Raw genomic sequence first — 25,060 nt, forward strand, 5'->3', positions numbered from 1 at the left:
CACAGAATGATGGCTGGATTCTAAAAGCAAGTGTCCTAAGAGAGTCTGTTGAAAGTTGTATTGCCTTTTTATTATTATTATTATTATTATTATTAAAGTATAGTTGATTTTCAGTGTTTAAGTTCTGTTGTGTAACAAAGCAATCCAATCAAACACATCATGCTTTTCTTTCTTTTTTTTTATGACTTTTATTTTTTTCCATTATAGCTGGTTTACAGTGTTCTGTCAATTTTCTACTGTACAGCAAGGTGACCCAGTCACACATACACATATACATTCTTTTTTCTCATATTATCATGCTTCATCATAAGTGACTAGATATAGTTCTCAGTGCTGTACAGCAGGGTCTCATTGCCTATCCATTCCAAAGGCCATAGTCTGCATCTATTCACCCCAGAGTCCCAGACCATCCCACTCCCCGGCCCCTTGGCAACCATAAGTCTGTTCTCCAAGTTCCTGATTTTCTTTTCTGTGGAAAGGTTCCTTTGTGCTGTATATTAGATTCCAGATATAAGTGATATCATATGACATTTGTCTTTTTCTTTCTGACTTACTTCACTCAGTATGAGAGTCTCTAATTCCCTCCATGTTGCTGCAAGTGTCATTATTTTGTTCTTTTTTATGGCTGAGTAGTATTCCATTTTGTATATATACCACATCTTTTTTTTATGATTTTTTTAAAAATTACTTAATGGATTTCATTACATTTGTAGATGTACAACAATCGTCACAACCAAATTTTACAGCATGTCCATCCCAAACCCTCAGTGCATCCCCTCACCCCCCAGCCTGTCTCATTTGGAAACCATAAGTTTTTCAAAGTCTGTGAGTCAGTATCTGTTCTGCAAAGAAGTTCATTGTGTCCTTTTTTTGGATTCCACATGTAAGTGATAGCATTTGATGGTGTCTCATTGTCTGACTTCACTTAGCATATTCTTTGTCCATCCATGTCGCTACAAATGCTGTTATTTCTTTTCTTTTAATGGCTTATGGGGTTCCCATCGTGGCTCAGTGGTTAGTTCCGACTAGCAACTATGAGGTTGCAGGTTCAATCCCTGGCCTTGATCAGTGGGTTAAGGATCCGGCATTGCCTTGAGCTGTGGTGTAGGTTGCAGACATGGCTTGGATCCTGTGTTGCTATGGCTCTGGCATAGGCTGGCAGCTACAACTCTGATTAGACCCCTAGCCTGAGAACCTCCATATGCTACGGGTGGGGCCCTAGAAATGACAAAAACAAGAAAACTTTTAATGGCTGAGTAATATTCCATTGTGTATATGTACCACATCCTAATCCATTCATCTATTGATGGACATTTAGGTTGTTTCCATGTCTTGGCTATTGTGAATAGTGCTGCAGTGAACATACCATACCGGTGCGTGTATCTTTTTCAAGGAAATTTTTGTCTGGATATATACCCAAGAGTGGGATTACTGGGTCATATGGTAGCTCTATATATGGTTTTCTAAGGTACCTCCATACTTATTTCCATAGTGGTTATTCCAATGTATATTCCCACCAACAGTGTAGGAGGGTTCCCTTTTCTCCACACTCAGTCCAGCATTGGTTATTTGTGGACTTAATGATGGCCATTCTGGCTGGTGTGAGATGTTACTTCATAGTAGTTTTGATTTGCATTTCTCTAATTATCAGTGATGTTGAGCATTTTTTCATGTGCTTGTTGGTCTTTTATTTCTGATATTGGTCAGGACAATGAAGTTGGTGGAGCCAGAAAATCAGGACCTCTATGCATGTGTTTCTCATTTCTCTCACACCTTTAATTCTTGCCCTGCAGAATGTCAGAAATTATTTCTCAGAATTTTTTGTTTTCTCTATATTAATGTTCTCTTCTTCCTTAAGGTGAGGCTTCTATACTAGCTACCTTCTCCATAACAGAAGGGAAGAAGAAGATTCCTGTTGCTGGCTGCAGAGTCCAAAAGGGACAGTTGGAAAAGCAAAAAAAATTTAAATTAATCCGTAATGGGCATGTCATTTGGAAGGGTAAGCAATGTCGTACCACATCCAGTCACCAAAACCTGATGATCCTACGTAACCATCTGAAATATTTGTCTTTCGCTCCTGTGATCCTTGTTCAGCCACTTCTTCCTAAGTCCTATCTGGTCTCCAGTCCCAGTGAGTCTTCCAAAATTGTCAGTTCCCCAGTCTTGTAAGGTTTTAAAAATTGGTCCCAAGCTACTTTTCCAGCCATATCTCCTACTCTCGATCTACATTATTTTAATTATTTCCATCCTTTAAGGACCCTTTGCCTGCCATCTCTTCATCCTGGTTTATCTGTCAAGTCCTGAGTACAGTCCCATCCTCTGCCAAGTGTTACCTTTGAAAAGGAAGATTTATTAGTATTTTTCGACAGAAATTGCACCTTGTATTAAGCAAACTTCATTTTCCTTTGGTTTTGCTGGTATTTAGTCCCATTATTTAACATGATAGAACTGTAAAATCTATAATTTCATTGTAATTTTCTAAACACTGTGCTACAATAACTATTTATTTGAATATATGAACTTTCTTTTAAGGCTCATTGATCTCACTGAAACACCATAAAGATGATATTTCTGTCATCAAAACTGGAATGGATTGTGGTCTCAGTTTGGATGAAGAAAAGATAGAATTTAAAGTGGGAGATGGTATTGTTTGTTATGAAGAAAAAGAAGTTCCAGCCAAGACTTCTTGGGATCCAGGATTTTAAAATTGTATTGAAAGTACAAATGAGTTCCTGTCATGGCTCAGTGGTAACGAATCTAACTAGTATCCATGGGGACATGGGTTTTATCCCTGCTTTTGCTCAGTGGGTTGGGGATCTGGCATTGCCATGAGCTGTGGTTTATGTTGCAGATGTGGCTCAGATCCCATGTTGCTGTGGCATAGCTGCAGCTCCAATTTAACTCCTAGCCTGGGAAATTCCATGTGTTGTGGGTGTGGCCCTAAAAAAAAATAAAAGAAAAAAAAGTGTAGTGTTTGAATGTTCTTTATTATAGAGCAGCAGCTATTTTTATTTTACTCAAAGTCATAATTCACCTCTAGTGGACAAAAACTTCTACCAAATGTTACTATGTGTGTCAAATGCTACACAACCAGAAAACCTTATTTAAGGATACCTCCAACTGGAGCAGGGAAATATGGTTAAAGGGCATTTGTTAATTATTGGTATATCATTGAATCTAAAAACCAGCTAAATAAACTTAAAGCACTTTAACATTGGACAATAGTGAATTCCCCTATTAAGGCAGATAGCAAACACTGAGCATCCCAAACTAAGGCATTTGGAATGAATTTTACAGCATCTTTAAACTTCCTTTGTAGGAAACAAGTACATTGTATAGCTTCTTTTAAGGCCAGGTTATTTAGGCCAATTCACAGAAACCAGTGTCAAGATCTCAAGGGGTGGGGGTGGGAGTTCTTCCTCACCTTCAGCTGTCACTTGGCAATGTATGGATACTTCTGGGTTTTTTTGATCCTGGGGAGGTGTAGTGTACTACTGGCATCAAAGATGCTATTCAGTCTCTGATGCACAGAACCCAACAAAGAATTATCAGTTCCAAATGTCAGTAGTGCTGAGGTCAAAAAACAATGCTGACAAACTGGCTTATAGTTAGACAGCTAATATGAATCCGGCCAAGTATAGGTTACCAAAGAAGTGCAATCAATTTGATGCTTAAAAATCACTCTTTATATCACTGAAATAAAATTCAACAAATTAAATGTTAGTTCATGTCTTTTATTAACCAATATACAATTACTTGTCTTCTGGTTTGTTGAAACAATAGGTCAGGCAACATTTGCCACAATAATGTCTGTCAAAGTGGCTGGCCATAAAAACTCCAGCACCACATTCATCTGAAGGGCACTCCCGACGAAGACGACTGATTTTGCCGTTCTCATCCACCTAAAAAGCATAAACTTGGTGTTAAGATAAATTTTGGGGGGGGGGTCTTTTTGCCTTTTCTAGAGCCGCTTCTGCAGCATATGGAGGTTCCCAGGCTAGGGGTCCAATCGGAGCAGTTGCTGCTGGCCTATGCTAGAGCCACAGCAACTCGAGATAGGAGCCACCAGATCCAAGCCACGTCTGCGACCTATGCCACAGCTCATGGCATCACCGGATCCTTAACCCACTGAGCAAGGCCAGGGATTGAACCCGCAACCTCATGGTTCCTGGTCGGATTCATTTCCGCCAAGCCATGACGGGAATTCCACATAACAGGGAATTCCACATAACACGTTCTTAAATCTAGTTTAAATGACTCAAAACAATCAGTCTTTTAATTACATGACAGCAGTAGTTTTTAGTACTTTGTACTTAGGAACTCAGGTATCCCAAATCCTCAATTACTCCAGAAATTTCAGAGGTTTTAAAAGTCCAGCCTTCCAAGTGGTAGATGGATTTAAGACCCGAACCTGGATCTAACTTCAAATTCAGAACCTTAGTTTGCAATAACTAAGCAAATGGTAAATACACCACATTATATAAAGCTCATCTGAATACTAAACAGGAAAAAACCAAACCTTTATATTAAAGAGCTTAAAACCAATTACACAAGCAAAATTTTTAAGTCTATTAAATCCTATTTTAAATTGGCTCACCTTATAGTATTTTAGGACAGCCAGCTTAACCTTCTTTCTCTTATGCTTGTTCTTCTTGGGAGTGGTGTAAGACTTCTTCTTCCTTTTCTTAGCACCACCACGAAGTCTCAATACAAGATGAAGAGTGGACTCCTGTTATTGAACAAAATAGGCTTTAAAAATTATTCTATCAATGCTATTGCTCCATTGAAAACGGACAACCAACATCATGCATCTTCTAACTGGATGTGACATAAATATACTCACAGATGGAGTCTCAGGAAAAAAAGATATCTGATTTCTATATAAACTATTAGTTTATAGAAAGATTAAGGAATACTTTAAATTACACTGTGATACAACATGCAAAACCCAAAATGTCAGACTGTAGCAGCATTTCTCAATTGTCAGTGTAGGAAGCACCTGGGAACCTACTCTAATCTAATGCTATTCTTCTCACTTTTGTTATTGGTCAAAATTTCCAAACTAAGACCTGTTCTTTCTGCCATACAGACCTTTTGAATGTTGTAGTCAGACAAAGTACGTCCATCTTCCAGTTGCTTGCCAGCAAAGATCAGTCTTTGCTGGTCAGGAGGAATCCCTAATTAGATTAAAATAAATAAATAAAATTAAGTGATTGCAAATCAAGCATATCTGCTCAAGATTTACAATCCTGAATCAAATAAATGGTACTAATAGTCATCAGTGGTTTTTGCTACAGACAATGTCTAAAGTAAATGTTTAATTTTATCTTATTTAATCTTAATACGGGTTAACATGATCATTTTATAGCTGATAACAGATGTAAATTAACTAGTTCATCTAAACTCACACTTGTGAAGGTACTGCAGCTTAGCCCCATGCCAAAACATTTGTCTACTGTCTTAGTTCAAAAGCGTTTTTGTCAACCTGACCTCTTCCACCCCACCAAAAGCATTTATGTCTAATGGCCTGAGCCTCTACAGATGAGTTTTAAAATGATTATATTAATCCATATTGAGATTAGTTTTAAAAAATTACCTTCCTTATCCTGGATCTTAGCCTTTACATTTTCTATTGTATCCGAGGGTTCGACCTATAAGTTTTGAAATGCAAGTATATTAGTAACACAAAAGAAACTAAAATAAACGCTCAATTCAACTTGAAGCTTGCTCAGGTACGCAGCCTCTGGGGACTGAAGTCACCCACGCCTCTTGATTTCTCTACACTGGGCGGGCTCCCAGGCACGCACACTTCCTCCCCCAGCCCGGGCCACGGCGGTGGCAGCCGAGCCACACGTGCTCGCGCGGAGCTGCGGGGGACGCCTCCCTCCCGCCACGCCAACCCGGCTTCAGCTACCTGGCCGGGACGAGGTGACAGGCTCGGACCTTTTACCGAAAACCTGCCCTAAGCCCTTGCTCAGCAGTAACAACGCTCACTTCAAAGCCAGGTTTCAGAGGGCAGGCTCGGAAACGTACTGCAAAGCAGAATACAGCGCGAGTGCCGAAATCCGCCTCAAGCCCCCCTCCTTCAGGCCGTGCCTTCTGCCTCTGCCTCGCACGTACCTCGAGAGTGATGGTCTTGCCCGTCAGCGTCTTCACGAATATCTGCATCTTGGCGGCGGTTCCACCTGAGCGTGAGGAAAAGAAGAAAATGAGTGAGATTTGGGTACAAAGAAGGGCTACAGCGGGCCCCGGGGCGGAGAAAGACCTAGAGCACACACTCACCACAGATGGCGGATCCGAAAGGAAGGGCGCTCCGACGGTCCAAGGCTTTCCCGACGTCCCCCAAGGCCCCGCCTCCTAGGCGTCCATGCAATGCCTGAGCGCTGTCGTAGCGGCTGTCCAACCACATGCCAGACCAAGTCGTGACCTAGCTTCTCTTTTCTAGCCTGGCTTACTTTTTATTTTAACCTCCAGAGTGCTCTCTAAGTAGTAGACTTAAACAACTCAAAAATTGTTTTTAAAAAGCTTTCTCCCTCTAGTTGACGTGGCCAAGAGGGTCTTTCAAAGGGGGTGGGGTTGAGGGGGGGGCCTCACGAGGGAAAGGGAGGAAGTAGAAGTCTTTTCTGGGAACTGTAGTTTTCCAACGCTTTCTCTTTTTTTTAGGACTTCTTGTCCCGAGATGCAGTTCCACACGCCCGGGTTTCCTGGTTACTATACCTAGTTACAGCCTAGCGCTGGAGTTGGGGTTTGCTGAAGGTGGTTAAGGTTAGGTGGGAGCAAGGGTGAAGCGCAGTAATGGTTTCGGGGAAAGTGTAAATGGCTTGGAAATGGTTAGGAGGAAAAGTTAGGAGGCTGGAAAAGGGTGGAGGAACCAAAGTGTTGTTCATCCCCTTACATAAGCGGTGAGGGGCGGAGGATCAGCCATCTACCACCGAACGCTTCCCGGTTCTTCAAGGGAAGGGCATTCCTGTGGCCAACTCCAGGCAAGCTGAATAGGTGATGCTCCTAAAACCTTGGGTCGGTCTTTTTCTCGGCCTATAGCCCCTCCCCACCTTCAACCCCCTAGGCTCCCCTAGTCTGAGAAGGTTCTGTCTAGTGTGTCACTTCGAGGTGTGCAATGGCTTAATATGTTGAAAAACGTCAGAAGTTTTCAAATTTTCTAATGAAGCCATAGGGGAAAGAAACCTGCGGAATGGTTCTTTATTGTAGAGTTTCCAAGTTTAGACTTTGGAATTGTGGTGAAAATCCTAAGAGGAAATTTTTGAAGAATGTGGGGCGCTCTCCCGGCGAGGCGGGCGGGTTAGCACTTCCCCTGGCCTTTCTCCGCTGTACAAACCACAGAATCCTTATACACACCCCTCCTATTGTCTAATTACTTTATTTCTCTGTGCCCTCTCCTTTGCATCCCCATCCCCACGTTCAGGTCCTCCTTAATTTTTTTTTTTTAATGATTTTTACCTTTTCCATTATAGCTGGTTTACAGTGTTTTGTCAGTTTTCTACTGTACAGCAAGGTGGCCCAGTCACACATACACATATACATTCTTTTTTTCACATTTTCATGTTCCATCATAAGTGACTAGTAGGTCCTCCTTAATTTTCTCTGTTCCCAGTCTTTCTTTTCTAACCTACCTTCACTGTTGCCTCCAAAATATTCTAAAAAATAAAAAAATGATTATGTCATTATTTTAATTCACCTTCAAGATGAAATCCAAATTTCTTTTTCCTTTTTTTTTTTTTTTTTTTGCTTTTCAGGGTCACACATGTGACATATGGAAGTTCCCGAGCTAGGGGTTGAATTGGGGAGCTGGAGCTGCCTGCCTACACAACAGCGTCAACAGCTCAGGATCTGAGCTGCTTCTGTGACCTCCACCACAGGTCATGGCATCTCCAGATTCCCCAACCCACTGAGCAAGGCCAGGGATTGAACCCACACCCTCATGGATACTAATTGGGTTTGTAACCCACTGAGCCACAATGGGAACTCCAAATTTCTTTTTTTCTTTTTTTTTTTTTTAAGCTTTATTGAGGTATTGTTGATTCACAAGGTTGTGATAATTACTGTTGTACAACTGAGTGATTCAGTTATACATGTACAAACAGCCATTCTCTTTCAGATTCCTTTCCCACATAGCGAAATTTCTTAATGTGATATTCAGCCTCTTCCTTACAGCCTAATCTGCTAAACCCATTACCGTTACTCACTTTACACCACTTTATTAACATTGAAGTAATCAAAGTTCCTGATATGCTCTTTCATACTTTGGCTCTTTCTTTCTTTCTTCCTTTTTTTTTTTTTTTTTTTTTTTTTTTTTTTTGTCTTTTTAAGGCTGCATTCATGGCTATGGAAGTTCCCAGGCTAGGGGTCGAATAGGAGCTGTAGCCACCAGCCTATGCCACAGCCACAGCAACTCCAGATCTGAGCTGTGGCTATGACCTACGCTGCAACTCCCGGCCACACCTGATCCTTTAACCCACTGAATGAGGCCAGGGATAAAACCCGGATCATCACGGGTTCTAGTTGGGTTTGTTACTGCTGAGCCAAAACAGGAACTCCCTACTTTGGCACTTTCTAAAGACTCCATTTCTTCTCCTTGGAAGACTACAACCCATGTTCTACCAACTAATCTCCACATTTACAACAACACTTCTTGAAAGAATTGTCTATACTCATTGTCTCTAATTCTTTTCCTTCCATTGACTGGACCCACTCCAATCAGAATGGCTCTTATAGCTACTAATCACCTCCTTGTAGCTAAATTCAATGGTCATTTAATCTTACTTGAACTTTCAACAGTGTTTGACACAGTTGATCACTCCTTTCCTCTTTGAAATGCTTTCTTCACTTAATTCCATCTCTCTTCTCTCTCCCTGGACATTCCTCCCCTCCCCACATCCCACCCCAACCAGTGGCACAGGGAAGTTCCTGGGTGAGGGACTGAACCTGAGCCACAGCAGTGACAACATTGGATCCCTAACCCTCTGAGCCATGAGGGAACTCCCCTGGACACTCTTTTATAGGCTTTCTTGCTTCTTCCTGGTTATCTACCAGACCTCTAAACTCTGGAGTGCATGATCTTTGTATTTTTTTCTTTTGCTTTTTAGGGCCGCACCTGTGGCATATGGAGGTTCCCAGGCTAGGGGTCGAATCGGAGCTATAGCCACTAGTCTATACCACAGCCACAGCAATGCAGGATCCGAGTTGTATCTGTGACCTACATCACAGCTCACTTCAATGCCAGATCCCTAACCCAGTGAGGTAGGCCAGGGATCGAACCCACAACCTCATAGTTACTAGTTGGATTCATTTCTGTTGTGCCACAATGGGAACACCTTCTTTTTCTTTTTAATTTTTTTTTGAGTGCCCAGTCTTTGGACCTCTGCTTTGAATGTATTTACCAAATGTCTTTCCATTCTCTCTAATTTAAAAATACTTAAAATTTTAAGATTGGAAATAATTTTAAAATATCATTTACATGCAAATGACCTATAAACTTATTTCTCACTCAGACTCACTCACCTGAACTCTGGCTTCACACATCCAGCTGTTTAATTAACATCTCTAATAAGCAGTTCCAAACTCCTGATCTTATGAACTTGCTCTTTGAATCTCATAAATGGCAATTTCCATCTTTTCAGTTGCCGAGGCCAAAAACTCTATGGTCCTTGTCGACAGTTCTCTGATACCCACACTGAATCCCTCTAATGGTTTCCCATGTCACTCAGAGTTAAGCCTAAGTTCCTGTAAGCAAAGCTGTCATTCCCACACTGGAATGACTAGAGGCCGCAATCTAGCTCATTGCTCCTCTTGCCAAATCTGCCCAGAGAAAGGGACGTCTTTTTCTAACCTGTGCAAAAGTGTCCCATGGGCTGATAAAGGTCCTGCCTTTGAAGCCCTATATTCTCCATGATCTGGCAGCTATCTCTCTGACTTGATCTTTCTTCTCATCTTTTCTCATTCTCTTCTGGTCCCACTGGCCTTCGTGCTATTTGTCAGATATGCTGTCCTGCCTTGAGGCCTTTGGGCTTTTAGATCTCGCTGCCTCGACCACTACGTTAGGTCTTTTTTTTTCAGATTTCTGAAATGTCACCTTATCAGTGAGCGTTCTCCTCTTTCCTTACTTAATGCCTTATATAAAAATGTACCCTCCCATCTTCCTTACTCTCTATCCCTTTTCCCTTTTTTATTTTCCCCCATACATCTTACCCCATCCATTGTGCTATTTTTTTTACTTGTATGTCTTGTATCATTACTTGAAAATGGAATAAAAGTGTTAACCTAACTTCTGTAATTAAATTATAAAAATTAGAAGGAAATATGCCATATTAAACAGTCATTTTGGGGTGGTGGGATTCTGGGTTTTTTGGTATTAATTTTCTTTTGTTGGTATTTTCCTTTTTTTTTTGCCTTTGTTGTCTTTTTTGGGCTGCACCTGTGGCATATGGAGATTCCCAGGCTAGAAGTCGAATTGAAGCTGTAGCCACTAGCCTATGCCAGAGCCACAGCAATGTGGAATCCAAGCCACGTCTTAGACCTACAGCTAATGGTAACGCGGGATCCTTAACCCATTGAGCAAGGCCAGGGATTGAACCCACCTCCTCATGGATGTTAGTCGGGTTCGTTAACTGCTGAGCCACGATGGGAACTCCTATATTTTCCAAATTTTATACCATGAATATATACTCCTGTAATGGGAATGAAGGGAGTTAATATTCTGCCTTGGGAATTCCCACTGTGGTACAGCAGATTAAGGATCTGGTGTTGACTCTGCAGTGGCTTGGGTTGCTGCTGAGATGTGAATTTGATCCCCAGCCCAGTGCAATGGTTGAAGGATTTGGTGTTGCCACAGCTGTGATATAGGTGACAGCTGAAGCTCAGGTTTGACCCCTGGCCTGGAAATTTCCATATGCGGCCAAAAAAAAAAAAGCTTTGCCTTGCCATACATGTTTAAGCAAATCATGGTTTTGTTTAATGTTAATGTAAATAGATCTCAGGAGCCAACTTCTGTATCCAACTCTAGTTGGATATTGATTCTTTACTAAAAGAGCAGTGGAATATATAGTTTGTTATCTTTTAAATCATTGATGTGTAGATTTAGCATATTAAAGATAAGAATTATAGTAATGTTCATTGTCAAAATAAGTTCATGAATCATTTATAGCTGTTGTGTGTGGATGACTGACCGGGTCAGCTAGGTACATGGGTAGAGAAATATTTGACCTTGTTTGTGTCATCAGAACGCTTCCAAACTAGTTTTCCCACATGAAACAAATAAACAAAATGCTAATAAACCTTCCGTTAGAAAGTGTTGAGTTAAACATAAGAAACTGATCATATGTTACATATGACTTTTTAATAAGAAAAGAGCTCTTTATTGACTGGTGTTGGCTATTTCTATCCCAAAGGTATAACAACATATGGTAGAATAGATTAGACCTTTTAATTCATAGGTTGAAATATTTATCTTGGAGATCCACGAGACATTTTTTTTTCTGAAACGAATAGACATTTTTTAGATCAATATTTAATTTATTTTAAACTTTAGGTTAATTGATGGCTTTTTCTTTTCTTTCAGGCTTATCCAAGTTTTAGTTTTGTTGCAAAAGCAGGCCAAGACTTAACTTCTCTTGTGAACAAGTGTGCAGATTGTGACATATGTCTGTCCAAGGAATAAATAAACATGCAGTCCTCCCTCCTATCATTAGTAGAAGTGACAAAGAATTTTTGGAAAGAATGCAAAGATACATAATCACAGAAACTCAAAGAGTGGGCTGTAATGAGGAAGGACCTGCTGATGAATATTATATCATATACCGAAACGTTTTTGATAAGGTATCATAATGCTCTCAGACAGTGGAGGTTTTATGTGGTAGAAATTGTCTGTCGTGACAACTAATGTCCCTGATTATTTGACTATGTTCTTTTTTTCAGTTTTGAGAAGTTCATCTAATTTGTCAGAAAGAAATGAATGGGAAAAATGCAATGCTGGATTTATATTACTCGGCAGTTAATGAGTGTTTCAATTATTTTAGCTTAAGTGCAGGCTGTTAGTTTTTTGTTTGTTTGTTTTTGTTTTTGTCTTTTTGCCTTTTCTAGGGTCGCTTCCACGGCATATGGAGGTTCCCAGGCTAGGGGTCTAATCGGAGCTGTAGCCACCAGCCTACACCACAGCCACAGCAATGCAGGATCTGAGCCGCGTCTGCAACCTTCACCACAGCTCACGGCAATGCCGGGTCCCCAACCCACTGGGCAAGGGCAGGGTTTGAACTTGCAACCTCATGGTTCCTAGTCGGATTCGTCAACCACTGCACCACGACGGGAACTCTCAGGCTGTTAGTTTTTGAGCAACAACCTAGCTATGTCCTCCTACATTATTTTGACCCTCCATCTTAAAGTATTATCTGATTTGTTAGGAATTGGGCTGTAAGCAGGAACCTGGTAATTCCTTGTTGTTTTGGGTTGGTTTGTGGTATCATTAAAATCTTGGTTTAGATTTGATCTAGCATATTAAATTGAGACCTCTTGTAGGTTAGAGGTCTCCATAGGCACAGTAAACAAAATGTTAGACTGGACTGAACTTTGGAAATAGGGAGGTCAGAAAATGCTTTGGCTTTAACGTAACATTTGATTTTGCTTTTCAAGGTTTTAGAAATACCTGTTTTTCCTTATAAACAAATGCAATATGGCCACCAATCCTCATTTTTTTACCTCACTTTTTTTTTAACCCCCGTTGGAAGATGACCTGACAGTAAAATAAGTCAAGTTAGCACCCTTTCCTCCTTATCTCAAAGAAATAATTGCTTAGGTTAAGAATTCTGTAAACCACTGGTCTCTGAGTAAAATAGTCATAGGAAAAATAGGAACTCAGTGTTTTCTGTAATTTTTGAGCATTGTGCACTGAGTCTTATTTCTCCTCTAATTTAAAATATTGTGCCTCACTCTAAGGAAAAGGGAACACTAAGTAGTGATGTATACATACAGATGGAATTAAGAAAATTGATGCATATCCATAAAAGTATAAAATAGAAAAAAAGAATCTTCCCTTTTTTTTTTTTTTTTTTTTTAAATTTTAAGGCCACACCCTTGGTGTATGGAAGTTCCTGGGCCAGAGATTGAATCCCTGTGCCACATCTGTGCCAGCGTTGGATCCTTTAAACCTTTGTGCCAGGCCCAGGATCAAAACTGCACTTCCACAGAGACCTGGGCTACAGCTGCCAGCATACACCACAGCCACAACAACTCGGGATCCGTGCTGTGTCTACAACCTATACCACAGCTCATGGCAACACCCGATCCTTAATCCACTGAGCAAGGCCAGTGATTCAACCTGCATCCTCATGGAGACTATGCTGGGTTCTTAAGCAGCTAAGCCACAACAGGAATTTATGCAGTCAGATTCTTAACCCACTGCATCACAGAGGGAACTCCTTTTCCTCCTTTTAAGTTATCTAGAAAACCTATCTTTTAGAACATTGGCAAGTTAGACAGGTGGTAAATTAGCTTCGTTTTATAAGTTGTTATGATCGATGATACTGCTTTGGTGTGTTAGTCATTAAGGAACATATTAGGTGAATGTTTAAAGGTAGTATTTTGAATTGGTTTTATAAATATCATGCTGAGATTCTACTTGTGTGAAATAGCAAAGGAAAGTTATCATAACTGTAACATACTTATCTTTGCAGGTCCAAATGCTAACAATTGTCAGAAGTTTTCTTACATGAAAAGCTATCTGCTTTAAATTAGTATAAATATGCTAAAGTCTTTGGAGGAGGTATTAGTAAATTTAATTCTTAGAGAAAAGGCATGGGATCAAATAAAAGATAATTTCTTTCTTTTCTTTTTGGCCACTCCACAGTATGTGGAGTTCCCCAGCCAGGGCTCAGATCTGAGTCATAGTTGCGATCTAAGCCACAGCTGCGACAACACAGGATCCTTAACCCACTGTACCAGACTGGGGATCGAAACTGCATCACAATGCTCCCAAGATGCCGGAGGTCCCTTTGTGCCACAGCGGGAACTCCTAAATAAAAGATAATTTCTATGTCTTTAGTCCTTTTCTCCCTATCCCTCAAGATTTCCATTTGGACTCTTTGTATGTTGTATAGTTATAAAGTATACATTTATACATTGTGAAGAATCCAATTCTTCAGGACTGAGAGGGGATCTGGAATAGAAATCATTTGGTACTTAGAGAAACTTCCCTTCTACTTTCTCAATAAGATAATCTGCCTTTCCATTTTCATGTTATTCCAACCCATTTGATTGTTAATAAACTCTTAAAGCCTGTCTTCCTTAATCATTGTTCCCTCTGGGAAGGATCTTGTTGGGCAGAAGATGAAGGTATCTGAGTACTTAGAACCAGAGAACAAATACTGAATTCTGTTTAAAATCAAAGATGAGGATTTGGCCTAGAGAACCATGCCTGAATAAAATCAAGGAGGACCTAAAATTCGTGTAACAAGTGCTCAGGGTAGAAGTTTCCCTATGGCGCAGTGGGTTAAGGCTCCAGCATTGTCACTCCAGTGACTTGGGTTGCTGCTGTGGCTCTGGTTTGACCCCTAGTCTGAGAACTTCCACATGCCATGGGCGTGACCAAAAAAAAAGTTGGGGTTAAGTTGCAGAGAGAGTGAAGAACTTAGTAAGCAAGGAATATTTATGTGCAGTTGTGCAGATTTCCCATTTGCTGAAGAGACTGTCTTTTTCCCCATCTTATATTCTTGCCTCCTTTGTCAAAGGTTAATTGACCATAGGTCTCTGGGTTTATCTGTCTCTCTATTCTGTTCCATCGGTATGTATGTCTGTTTTGTACCAGTGCCACACCATCTTGATTACTGTTGCTTTGTAATATTGTCTGAAGTGTGGGAGAATTATGCCCCCTGCTCATTTTTTTCCCTCAGGATTGCTTTGGCAATTCTGGGTCTTTTGTGGTTCCATATAAATTTTTGAATAGTTTGTCCTATTCTATGAAAAATGTCACTAGCGGTATGATAGAGATAAGAACAAGTCTAATCTTAAGCTCCAGCTGATTACTGCCATTAATCAATGGGGGGGGTTACAGGGTCGTGGTTTTTTTGTTTGTTTGTTTGTTTGTTTTTGTCTTTAGGGCCACACCCACAGATCTGGAAGTTCCCCTGCCAGGGGTTGAATTGGAGCTGTAGTTGCCTGCCTACGTCATAGCCACAGCAACACCAGACCGGAGCTGTGTCTGCAACAGCTCAAGGCAATGCTGGATCCTTAACCCACTGAGGGAAGCCAGCCAGGGATTGAACTTGCATCCTCATGGATAGTAGTTGGGTTCGTTACCACTGAGCCACAGTGGGCACTCCCCATCATGGTAGGTTTTTTAGAGTTTACAAGAGAAGCTGAAAATGTGGGTTTAGGGTGAATTTTCCTAAATTTTATAATATTTTGTGGGTCATGCTATTCTATCTCTGGCATACAGTTTACCTCTTTTACTTTAATGCATTTTCAGTGCATTCTTAAAGATTTCAGTGTGTGCTTTTCCAGGATATATTTCTTCTAGCAAACCCATGTGGGAGCTAATCATGATGTCAGTATAAGTCTGTTTGCTATCCACTAACATATCTGAGTTGTCTTGGATTGTTCCAGCCCATCACAGAGCCTTGTGGCATGGAGGATGGCTGAAAACAGTGGGTGTGTAATTTGGAAAACTGTAGATTAATGGCCTCTATTTTATTGAAAGTTCCTAGGTAGCAATCTTGATTTGGGTAGATAGGTAGTATGGTCATGTCAAAAAGATGACCTGTATCTTCCACTCAAATCCTTTCCTGGTATTTGGCTTTGATTAGTTATCTCCTTGTATCATTCTTTTTTTTTTTTTTGTCTTTTGTCTCTCTCTTTTGTTGTTGTTGTTGTTGTTATTTCTTGGGCTGCTCCCGCGGCATATGGAGGTTCCCAGGCTAGGGGCTGAATCGGAGCTGTAGCCACCGGCCTACACCAGAGCCACAGCAACACGGGATCCGAGCCGCGTCTGCAACCTACACCACAGCTCACGGCAACGCCGGATCGTTAACCCACCGAGCAATGGCAGGGACCGAACCCGCAACCTCATGGTTCCTAGTCGGATTCGTTAACCACTGGGCCACGACGGGAACTCCTCCTTGTATAATTCTTGATAAGCCAGATGTCTTCCTGAATAATATTTTCTAGGTATTTTCTAGCTAACAGAAAACCAGTGGGGAATACCAGAGACTAGAGATGTAGCAGGGGTAGAAAGTGTAATTGTATCTTTCAGACAAAATTGTTGATTGCTCACATCTATTCCCTATATTTAAGAGATCTAGAATTGGAATAATTAGACCTGGTATTGGTTTTAACTGATCTCATATAATGTATGTGTTAATAACTAGTAGAGGAAAAACTCTGTTTTTTTTTTCTCTCTAATATTAAACTCACAGAATTATGATTCACAAAGAGCATACCTTAACTGTCTTTAATAGCCAGTCATATTGAATATTAGTGAAGCTCAAATTTGTAAAATTTTAGACTTCTAATTGCACATATTTCATCAAAAAATTTATAATGCTGTTTGCAAGGCTTTTGATCCATAGTGTTCTAGAAAAAAAAATTCAGTACCATAGGCAGAAAAATCATGTTTCAGGTAATAGAGTATGTCACTGCATACAAGTCCATTCTAACTTCAATCAAAAAAGAATATGATGCCTTTATTGAAACTATAAAGAAAGACCAAAGAACTGCATTCTCTCTTCATGGAAGACTTAAAGTTTTGGCAGGAGAGCCCACGGCATTGATATATCACAGGAAAAGAATACTCCAACTTCAAGAAAAGTAAGTATATTAGTAAGTACCTCAAAAGGTGATAATTATTACTTGGTTATGTTAACTAGCCATGGTAGCTATAACAAATGGTTCTTAGTCTTTTTGAATTTCAATTTTATTTTATTTTATTTTATTTTTTTCTTTTTTTTTTTTGCCTTTTTGCTATTTCTTTGGGCCGCTCCCGCGGCATATGGAGGTTCCCAGGCTAGGGGTCCAATCGGAGCTGTAGCCACTGGCCTATGCCAGAGCCACAGCAACTCGGGATCCGAGCCGCGTCTGCAACCTACACCACAGCTCACAGCAACGCCGGATCATTAACCCACTGAGCAAGGGCAGGGACCGAACCCGCAACCTCCTGGTTCCTAGTCGGATTTGTTCACCACTGCGCCACGACGGGAACTCCTCAATTTTATTTTAAAACCATATTTTTATGTTACCTTTCCTATTGAAATTCTGTTTGAGAATTTTATAATATTTTTTAGGATAATTGGAGGCACACTGTAGAATCATAAAATTAGGGATGCAGATAACTGCTCCAGGTAATTTCTTGTATGGAAGGTTTAGTAGTACAATTTCATGATTACCATCTGAATTAGAGCACTTAATCCTGTGATACACAAAGGTAAGTAACCTAGTGGGACAGGATAAAATGCTCACTCTTGTTGAATATTCTCAGGTTTTCAGTGTTCCATTTAGTAAATGATGGTTAAATTATTCTTATAGATTATTTCAGGTCAACCTGGAAGATGATATAATGTTTGACCTTCAGTGGTGGTGTTGCTGGCTAGACGTTGGAATAGCTTTTCCTCTTGGGGCAGAATGCTACATAAAATAGTTAAGAAAAAAATTTTTTTCCAAAAGGAACAGGAAGCTGACAAGATAGTGACAAATATATTAGGGCAAAATCATAACAAAAGATAAGAAGAGCACTAAAGCTTCTTGGGCCCTGCGAGCATTTATTAAAACTGAAACTATAAGGAGTTCCCATTTAGGCTCAGCAGAAATGAATCCGACTACTAACCATGAGGAAGCAGGTTCAATCTCTGGCCTTGCTCAGTGGGTTTAAGGATCTGGCATTGCCATGAGCTGTGGTGTAGGTCAAAAACGTGGCTTGGATCTGGCATTGCTGTGGCTGTGGCATAGACCTCGCTCAGTGGGTTAAGAATTCTGCATTGCTGTGACTGTGGTGTAGCCTGGCAGCTGTAGCTCCGAATTGACCCCTAGCCTGGGAACTTCCATATGCCACATGTGTGACCCTAGAAGGAAAAAAGAAAAAATTGAATATGCTAAAATTCACTGAATTATATATACACTTTACAAGGGTGAATTTTCAAGTTTATGAATTATATCTCAATAAAGCTATTATAAAAAAAGGCATGGAGGATAGAGCGAGAAAGTTATTATGTCTAATCACAACTCAGAAGAGAATATGGAACAGAAACAATATTTGAATAGAAAATGGCTGATAATTTTCTCGAACTGGTGAAAGATAGCAATTCGGAAATGCAGGAAGAGTAAGAATACTGTTATAAGCAATAAGAACTAGTTAGATTTATTGTAGTGAAATTGTTAAAGATTAAGATATCATACAAGTAGCTATAGGAGTTCCTTTTGTGGCTCAGTGGTTAACAAACCCAACTGGGATCCATGAGGATGTGGATTTGATCCCTGGCCTCACTAAGTGGGTTAAGGATCCGGTGTTGCCATGCGCTATGGTGTAGGTCTCGGATATGGCTTGGATCCCACATTGCTGTGGCTGTGATGTAGGCTGGCATCTATAGCTCTGATTTGACCCCTAGGCTGGGAACCTCCATGTGCCACAGGTGTGGCCCTAAAATAGCAAAAAAATAAAGTAAAAATTTTATTTTAAAAAGAAGAAAAAAAGAAAAGAAAAAAAAAGTAGCTATAGTAAGGAGCAACAGCTAGATAAGTTCTCGTCCATGTTGTAGCATGTTTTGGAGCTTAATTCCTTTTTATGGCTGAATATAATATTCCATTGTATGTATGTACCATATTTCATCTACTTATCTGTTGATGAGTCTTTGGGTTTTTTTCCCACCTTAGGTTATTGTGAATAGTGCCACTATAAACATACATGTACAAGTATCTGTTTAAGTCCCTGCTTTCAATTTTTTTTTTTTTTTTTTTTTGTCTTTTTGCTATTTCTTGGGCCGCTCCCTCGGCATATGGAGGTTCCCAGGCTAGGGGTCCCGTCGGAGCTGTAGCCAACGGCCTACGCCAGAGCCTCAGCAACGCAGGATCCGAGCCGCGTCTGCAACCTACACCACAGCTCACGGCAACGCCGGATCGTTAACCCACTAAGCAAGGGCAGGGACGAACCCGCAACCTCATGGTTCCTAGTTGGATTCGTTACCCACTGCGCCACGATGGGAACTCCTCAATTTTTTTGAAAGTCTCTTTACTTTTAACATATCTTTTTTCCCAAAGCAGAACTATTTGGGTGAAAACCAAGGATATTTTATTTCCACAGTCACTCTTATTTTCATAAATACTGCAAGATCGTACTCTGAGCCACCTGTAGTTACCAAGAGCTCTCTACAATCAGACTCAGGCAGCAGTTATCTACCAACAGGCTTGTTTTTAACTATGCCAAAAACCCCATGACATTTATGTATCTAACCAATATTAAATGTATTATTTCCTCCCTGGGCCAAAATATTGGGGATAAACTAGGAAATAAATTTCAAGTAAGGCTTAGAAGAAGTTTATCTCTACTTCTTGGTCTTTCAGTTCCCCACTTTCTGGATGAACTCTGTGCTATCATTCCTCAAACTCTAGGATCAAAATTGATAGCGTAGATTGAATAATAGTTCCCCCCCCCCCCCAATTAGATCCTAATCCTGGGAACCTGTAAATGTTACTTTATTTGGAAAAGAGGTCATTGCACATATTACATTAAGCATCTTGAGATAGGGAGATTATCTTATATTATTTAGGTGGGCCCTAAATGCCACTACAGGTATTCTTATAGCTGAGAGGTAGAGGGAACATTGACACAAGCCCAAGGAGAGAAGGTATTGTGGCCTCAGATGCAGCCACAGCAGGCCAGCAGCCCTCAGAAGCTGAAAGAGGCAAGGAACAGATTCTCTCCTAGAACTTCTAGAGGAAGCATAACTCTGAAAACAGAAGTTTTGGCCCAATGAAACTAATTTTGGATTTCTGGCTTCCAGAACTGTGAAAAAACGAATCCTGTTGTTTTAAGCCACCAAGTTGGTGGTAATTTGTCGTAGCAGCCACAGGAAACTGATACAATTACTTAACAAAAATAATTTTTAAATTGTGAAGGTCTTTTTCAACTAGAGGGAGTAAGTACTTTGTGGCTAGATTATTTAACATTAAAAATTTCAGAGTTCCCATGGTGGCGCAGTGGTTAACGAATCCGACTAGGAACCATGAGGTTGCAGGTTTGGTCCCTGCCCTTGCTCAGTGGGTTAACGACCCGGCGTTGCCGTGAGCTGTGGTGTAGGTTGCAGACGCGGCTCGGATCCCGAGTTGCTGAGGCTCTGTCGTAGGCCGGTGGCTACAGCTCTGATTCGACCCCTAGCCTGGGAACCTCCATATGCCACGGCAGCGGCCCAAGAAATAGGAAAAAGACAAAAAACAAACAAACAAACAAACAAAAATTTCCAGTAAGGTTATGAATCATAGGCAGTATAAGATTTTATTGATGCCTTGAAAGAAAAATTTTCCTCACTTATGAGGTTAGTTACCTTCCTGGTCATTGTTTTATAAACTTCCACCTAAGTTAATAATGGTACAAAAGGATATTTAGCCAAAATGAAGCAGTAATTTAACCTGTTTTACTTTGAATTGTATGATTATGGAATTAAATTAGTTGAAAGAAACATAAAAAAGCCATTATGTTTTACAGGATGAAGCATATTGAAAATAATTCCTCAAAGATTCAATTGCAAATAGATGAAATTAAACAACTTAGGGCGGAGTATGACGCAAAAGAAGTACAATCTTGTACTTTCTGCAAAGATCCTTCAAAACCTATTCCAGGTACAGTATTTTACTTAAAATATTTGAGAGGAGTTCTCTTGTGGTTCAGAGGGTTACTGCAGTGGCTTGGGTCACTGCTGTGGTGTGAGTTTGATCCCTGGTCTGGGAACTTCCATATGTTGTGGATGAGGCCAAAAAATAAATAAATAAATAAACAAATAAGAGCAGTTTTCTTAGGGTTGTTTGAGATGTTGTCTTCTGGGCTTAAGTCCTAATTTTGCCCCAAATAAAACTTAGCTCTATAAATAATAAAATATTTGAGAGAAAGTCCAACTCTTTCCAGTTATTACCTATTACAAAAATTAAAATATATTTTACCATATGTATATTTTCCAAATGTACCAGGACTTTAGCCAGACTTTACAAACAACTTTAGCCTGGTCTCTAGATACGTACAAGAGAATGAGAAAACTTAACCTTAAAAGATTAAAAGAGTTCAAGGGAGTTCCCAGCATGGCTCAGAAGAAACGAATCTGGCTAGTATCCATGCAGACGCAGGTTCAATCCCTGGCCTTGCTCAGTGAGTTAAGGATCTGGTGTTGCCGTGAGCTGTGGTGTAGGTCACAGACATGGCTTGGATCCAGTGTTGCTGTGGCTGTGTTATACGCTACAGCTCCAATTCGACCTCTAGCCTGGGAACCTCCATATGCTGCGGTTGTGGCCCTAAGAAGACAAAAAATAAAAAAATTAAAAGAGTTCCAGTCTGCCTGGATTATATAAAGTATAGTATAGTGGTTCTTAAAGTGTGGTTCCTATATCAACATCAGCATTTTCTGGAAACCTGTTGGAGACACAAATTTTTGGTCCCACTACGGATTTACTGTGACAGAAACTCCAGGGATGGGAGTTGGGGTGTGTGTAGTGGTGGAGCCCAATGTTCAGTGTTTTAACAGGTTCTCCAGGTTATTCTGATGCACTTTATAAAGTTTGAGAACCCATAGTGTATATGAAAAAAACTGTGGTATATTAAATTCTGGTGATATATATAGTGAATATAAGTATATATGTATGTATTTGTCTTTTTAGGGCGGCACTTGTGACATATGGAAGTTTCCAAGCTAGGGGTCAAATTGGTGTAGCTGCTGGCCTACACCACAACCATAGCAATGTAGGATCCAAACTGTGCCTGTGACCTACACCACAGCTCACGGCAACGCTGGATCCTTAACCCACTGAGTAAGGCCAGGGATTGAACCTGCATCCTCAGGGATACTAGTCAGATTCATAATGTGCTGAGCCACAACAGGAACTCCGTAGTGAATATTGTTGCTTTGTGTTGATGTCAACATTCTCTGGTTCCTCATTTTCAGCTAAGCCATTTTTTAAGAAATTGGAGTATATCCTGGAATTTATCCTGGAGAAAAGAAAGACTTTGAGAATAGATAAGTGTACTCAGAACTTTTAAAGATTCCAACTAATGTTTATACAGAGGCAGAATCAATAAGTGGAAATTTTAGGAAGTCAGATTTGATTTCAATGGAAGAAGCCATGTCTTGAGATAATGAACTACTCCATACTGAAGGATTTTAACTGAGGTTGAATGATCATCCTATATTTGGTGGAAGCAGGGACTAGATTCACTTTCAAATATAAAATTATGACTAGCAGAATACAAATAAGATACATGTGAATAAGTACACCATAACTGACAAATTGATTAAATGCTGAGAATCTTCTTGTGGTACAGAAGAAGATTCTTGTGGTACAGAGGGTTAAGGATCCGGTGTTGTCACTGCAGTGGCTTAGGTCACTGCAGGTAACAGGGTAAGGGAAATCGAGTAGGATTAATCCAGGATGATATCTGGAAGGGAATTTTGAGGTATACCTTTGAAGTCAACAATTGGTCTGAATGAGAAGGGAAGTCATTTGAAGCGTGTGTGTGTGTGTGTGTGTTTAAATATAATGAATAGAGAGGACTGTGTGAGAGAGGGAAAGAACTGAAAAAAAATTTTTTTTAAATCCACCATGTTTATTTTATTTTATTTTATTTTATTTTTTTGAATGACTCTCCGGAACTATACATTTAATTATATACTTAAACTATACATTTAAGTGGTGAATTTTGTTTATTTTTATTACTCAATGAATTTTATTACATTTATAGTTGTGCAACGATCATCACAATCAAATTTTATAGCATTTCCATCCCAAATCCTCAATGCGTCCCCCCACCTCCTAATGTGTCTCATTTGGAAACCATAAGTTTTTCGAAGTCTGTGAGTCATTATCTGTTCTGCAAAGAAGTTAATTGTGTCCTTTTTTTTAGATTCCACTTGTAAGTGATAGCATTCGATGTTGGTATCTCACTGTCTGACTGACTTGACTTAGCATGGTAATTTCTAGGTCCATCCATGTTCCTGTGAATGCCGTTATTTCTTTTCTTTTAATGGATGAGTAATATTCCATTGTGTATATGTACCACATCTTCTTTATCCATTCCTCTGTTGATGGACATTTAGGTTGTTTCCATGTCTTAGCTGTTGCATGTAGTGCTGCAGTGAACGCTGGAGTACATGTGTCTTTTTGAGTCATGGTTTTCTCTGGATAGACACCCAGGAGTGGGATTCCTGGATCAAATGGTAATTTTGTTTTTTTAGATTTATGAGGAATCTCCTTACTGTTTTCCACAGTGGTTGCACCAGTTAACATTCCCACCAACAGTGTACTAGGGTTCCTTTTTCTCCACACTCTCTCCAGCACTTATTGTTTGTAGACTTTTTGATGATGGCCATTCTGGCTGGTGTAAGGTGGTTCCTCACAGTGATTTTGATTTGCATTTCTCTAATAATGAGTGCTGTTGAACATCTTTTCATGTATTTTTTGGCCATCCGCATGTCTTCTTTGGAGAATTGTCTGTTTAGATCTTCAACCCATTTTTTGATGGGGTTGTTTGTTTGGTATTGAGCTGAAGAAGGTGTTCATAAATTTTGGAGATTAATTCCTTGTCAGTCGCTTCATTTGCAAACATTTTCTCCCATTCTGTGGGTTGTCTTTTCATTTTGTTTAGGCTCTCCTTTGCTGTGCAGAAACTTTAAAGTTTTATTAAGCCCCATTCATTTATTTTTGTTTTTATTTTCTTTATTCTAGGAGGTGGATCTGAAAAGATGTTGCTGTTGTTTATGTCAAAGAGTGTTTGGCCTATGTTTTCCTCTGAGAGTTTTATAGTATCTGGTCTTATATCTAGGTCTTTAATCCATTTTGAGTTTATTTTTGTGTATGGTGTTAGGAAGTGTTCTAATTTCATTCTTTTACATATGGCTGTCCAGTTTTCCCAGCACCACTTATAGAAGGGTCTGTCTATTCTCCATTGTATAGTTTTGCCTCCTTTGTCATAGATTAGTTGACTGTAGGTGTGTGGGTTTAATTCTGGGCTTTCTATCCTGTTCCACTGATATATAGTTCTCTTTGTGCCAGTACCGTATGGTTTTGATGACTGTAGCTTTGTAGTATAGTCTGAAGTCAGGGAGCCTGATTCCTCCAGCTCCATTTTTCTTTTTCAGGATGTCTTTGGCTATTCTGGGTCTTTTGTTCTAGTTTTAAACAAACTTTAAAATATTTTGTTCTAGTTTTGCGGAAAATGTCCTTGGTAATTTGATAGGGATTGCACTGAATCTGTAGATTACCTTGTGTAGTATAGTCATTTTGATAATATTGACTCTTCCAGTCCAAGAGCATGGTATGTCTTTCCATCTATTTGTGTCATCTTTGATTTCTTTCATCAGTGTCTCATACTTTTCAGAGTACAGGTCTTTTGTCTCTTTAGGTAGGTTTATTCCTAAGTATTTTATTCTTTTGGATGTGATGGTAAACAGGATTGCTTCCCTAATTTCTCTTTCTGATCTTTCATTGTTAGTATATAGAAATGCCATTGACTTCTGTGTATTAATTTTGTATCCTGCGACTTTGCCAAATTCATGGATAAGCTCTAACTGTTTTCTGGTAGCATCTTTAGGATTCTTTAGGTATAGTATATGTCATCTGCAGACTGTGATAGTTTTACTTCTTCCTTTTCAATTTGGATTCCTTTTATTTCTTTTACTTCTCTGATTGCTGTGGCTAGGACTTCCAAAACTGTGTTGAATAGTAGTAGTGAGAGCAGACATCCTTGTCTTGTTCCTGATCTTAGTGGGAATTCTTTGAGCTTTTCACCATGGAGAATGATGTTAGCTGTGGGTTTGTCATATATGGCTTTTGTTAGGTTGAGGTAGGTTCCCTCTAGGCCCACTTTCTGAAG

At 39.9% G+C, this 25,060-nt stretch overlaps 3 protein-coding genes across 65 annotated transcripts in view; 2 read left to right on the forward strand and 1 right to left on the reverse strand.

Moving 5' to 3' along the window:
* Window positions 1–2,970, forward strand: part of MTIF2 (mitochondrial translational initiation factor 2) — a 41,255-nt gene extending 38,285 nt beyond the window's left edge. For 28 of the 32 annotated variants that reach the window (XR_014841919.1, XR_014841925.1, XR_014841921.1 and 25 more), the window contains 2 exons: window positions 1,859–1,999; window positions 2,533–2,970. Coding sequence is in view for 20 of the 32 variants with exons in the window: in XM_085019205.1 (XP_084875331.1) it covers window positions 1,859–1,999; window positions 2,533–2,705 (314 nt within the window). In the remaining 12 variants the exon portion in view is untranslated. Of the gene's footprint in view, window positions 1–713; window positions 884–1,858; window positions 2,000–2,532 lie in introns of all 32 variants that reach the window. The other 4 variants (XR_014841920.1, XR_014841915.1, XR_014841917.1 and 1 more) reach the window with 1 other exon arrangement.
* Window positions 2,971–3,718: 748 nt separating this feature from the next.
* Window positions 3,719–6,315, reverse strand: RPS27A (ribosomal protein S27a). Its single transcript, XM_003125136.6, has 6 exons — window positions 6,283–6,315; window positions 6,121–6,185; window positions 5,597–5,651; window positions 5,092–5,177; window positions 4,598–4,729; window positions 3,719–3,902 (listed from the first exon to the last, which is right to left on the reverse strand). The coding sequence occupies exons 2-6, from the start codon at window positions 6,166–6,168 to the stop codon at window positions 3,753–3,755; spliced, it is 471 nt and encodes a 156-aa protein (XP_003125184.3). The 5' UTR covers window positions 6,169–6,185; window positions 6,283–6,315; the 3' UTR covers window positions 3,719–3,752.
* Window positions 6,316–6,706: 391 nt separating this feature from the next.
* Window positions 6,707–25,060, forward strand: part of CLHC1 (clathrin heavy chain linker domain containing 1) — a 54,305-nt gene continuing 35,951 nt past the window's right edge. For 11 of the 32 annotated variants that reach the window (XR_014841930.1, XR_014841931.1, XR_014841932.1 and 8 more), the window contains exons 1-4: window positions 6,707–7,017; window positions 11,576–11,832; window positions 16,622–16,809; window positions 20,693–20,826. Coding sequence is in view for 27 of the 32 variants with exons in the window: in XM_013996158.3 (XP_013851612.1) it covers window positions 11,656–11,832; window positions 16,622–16,809; window positions 20,693–20,826 (499 nt within the window). In the remaining 5 variants the exon portion in view is untranslated. Of the gene's footprint in view, window positions 7,018–11,575; window positions 11,833–11,931; window positions 16,810–20,692; window positions 20,827–25,060 lie in introns of those variants that run through there. The other 21 variants (XR_014841935.1, XM_003354820.5, XM_085019271.1 and 18 more) reach the window with 7 other exon arrangements.

The sequence above is a fragment of the Sus scrofa genome, chromosome 3, assembly GCF_054392235.1.
Source record: "Sus scrofa isolate SSC_HxYL_T2T_F1_AM1 chromosome 3, Sscrofa_HxYL_maternal_Yorkshire_Landrace_v2.0, whole genome shotgun sequence".
NCBI classification, from domain to species: domain Eukaryota; kingdom Metazoa; phylum Chordata; class Mammalia; order Artiodactyla; family Suidae; genus Sus; species Sus scrofa.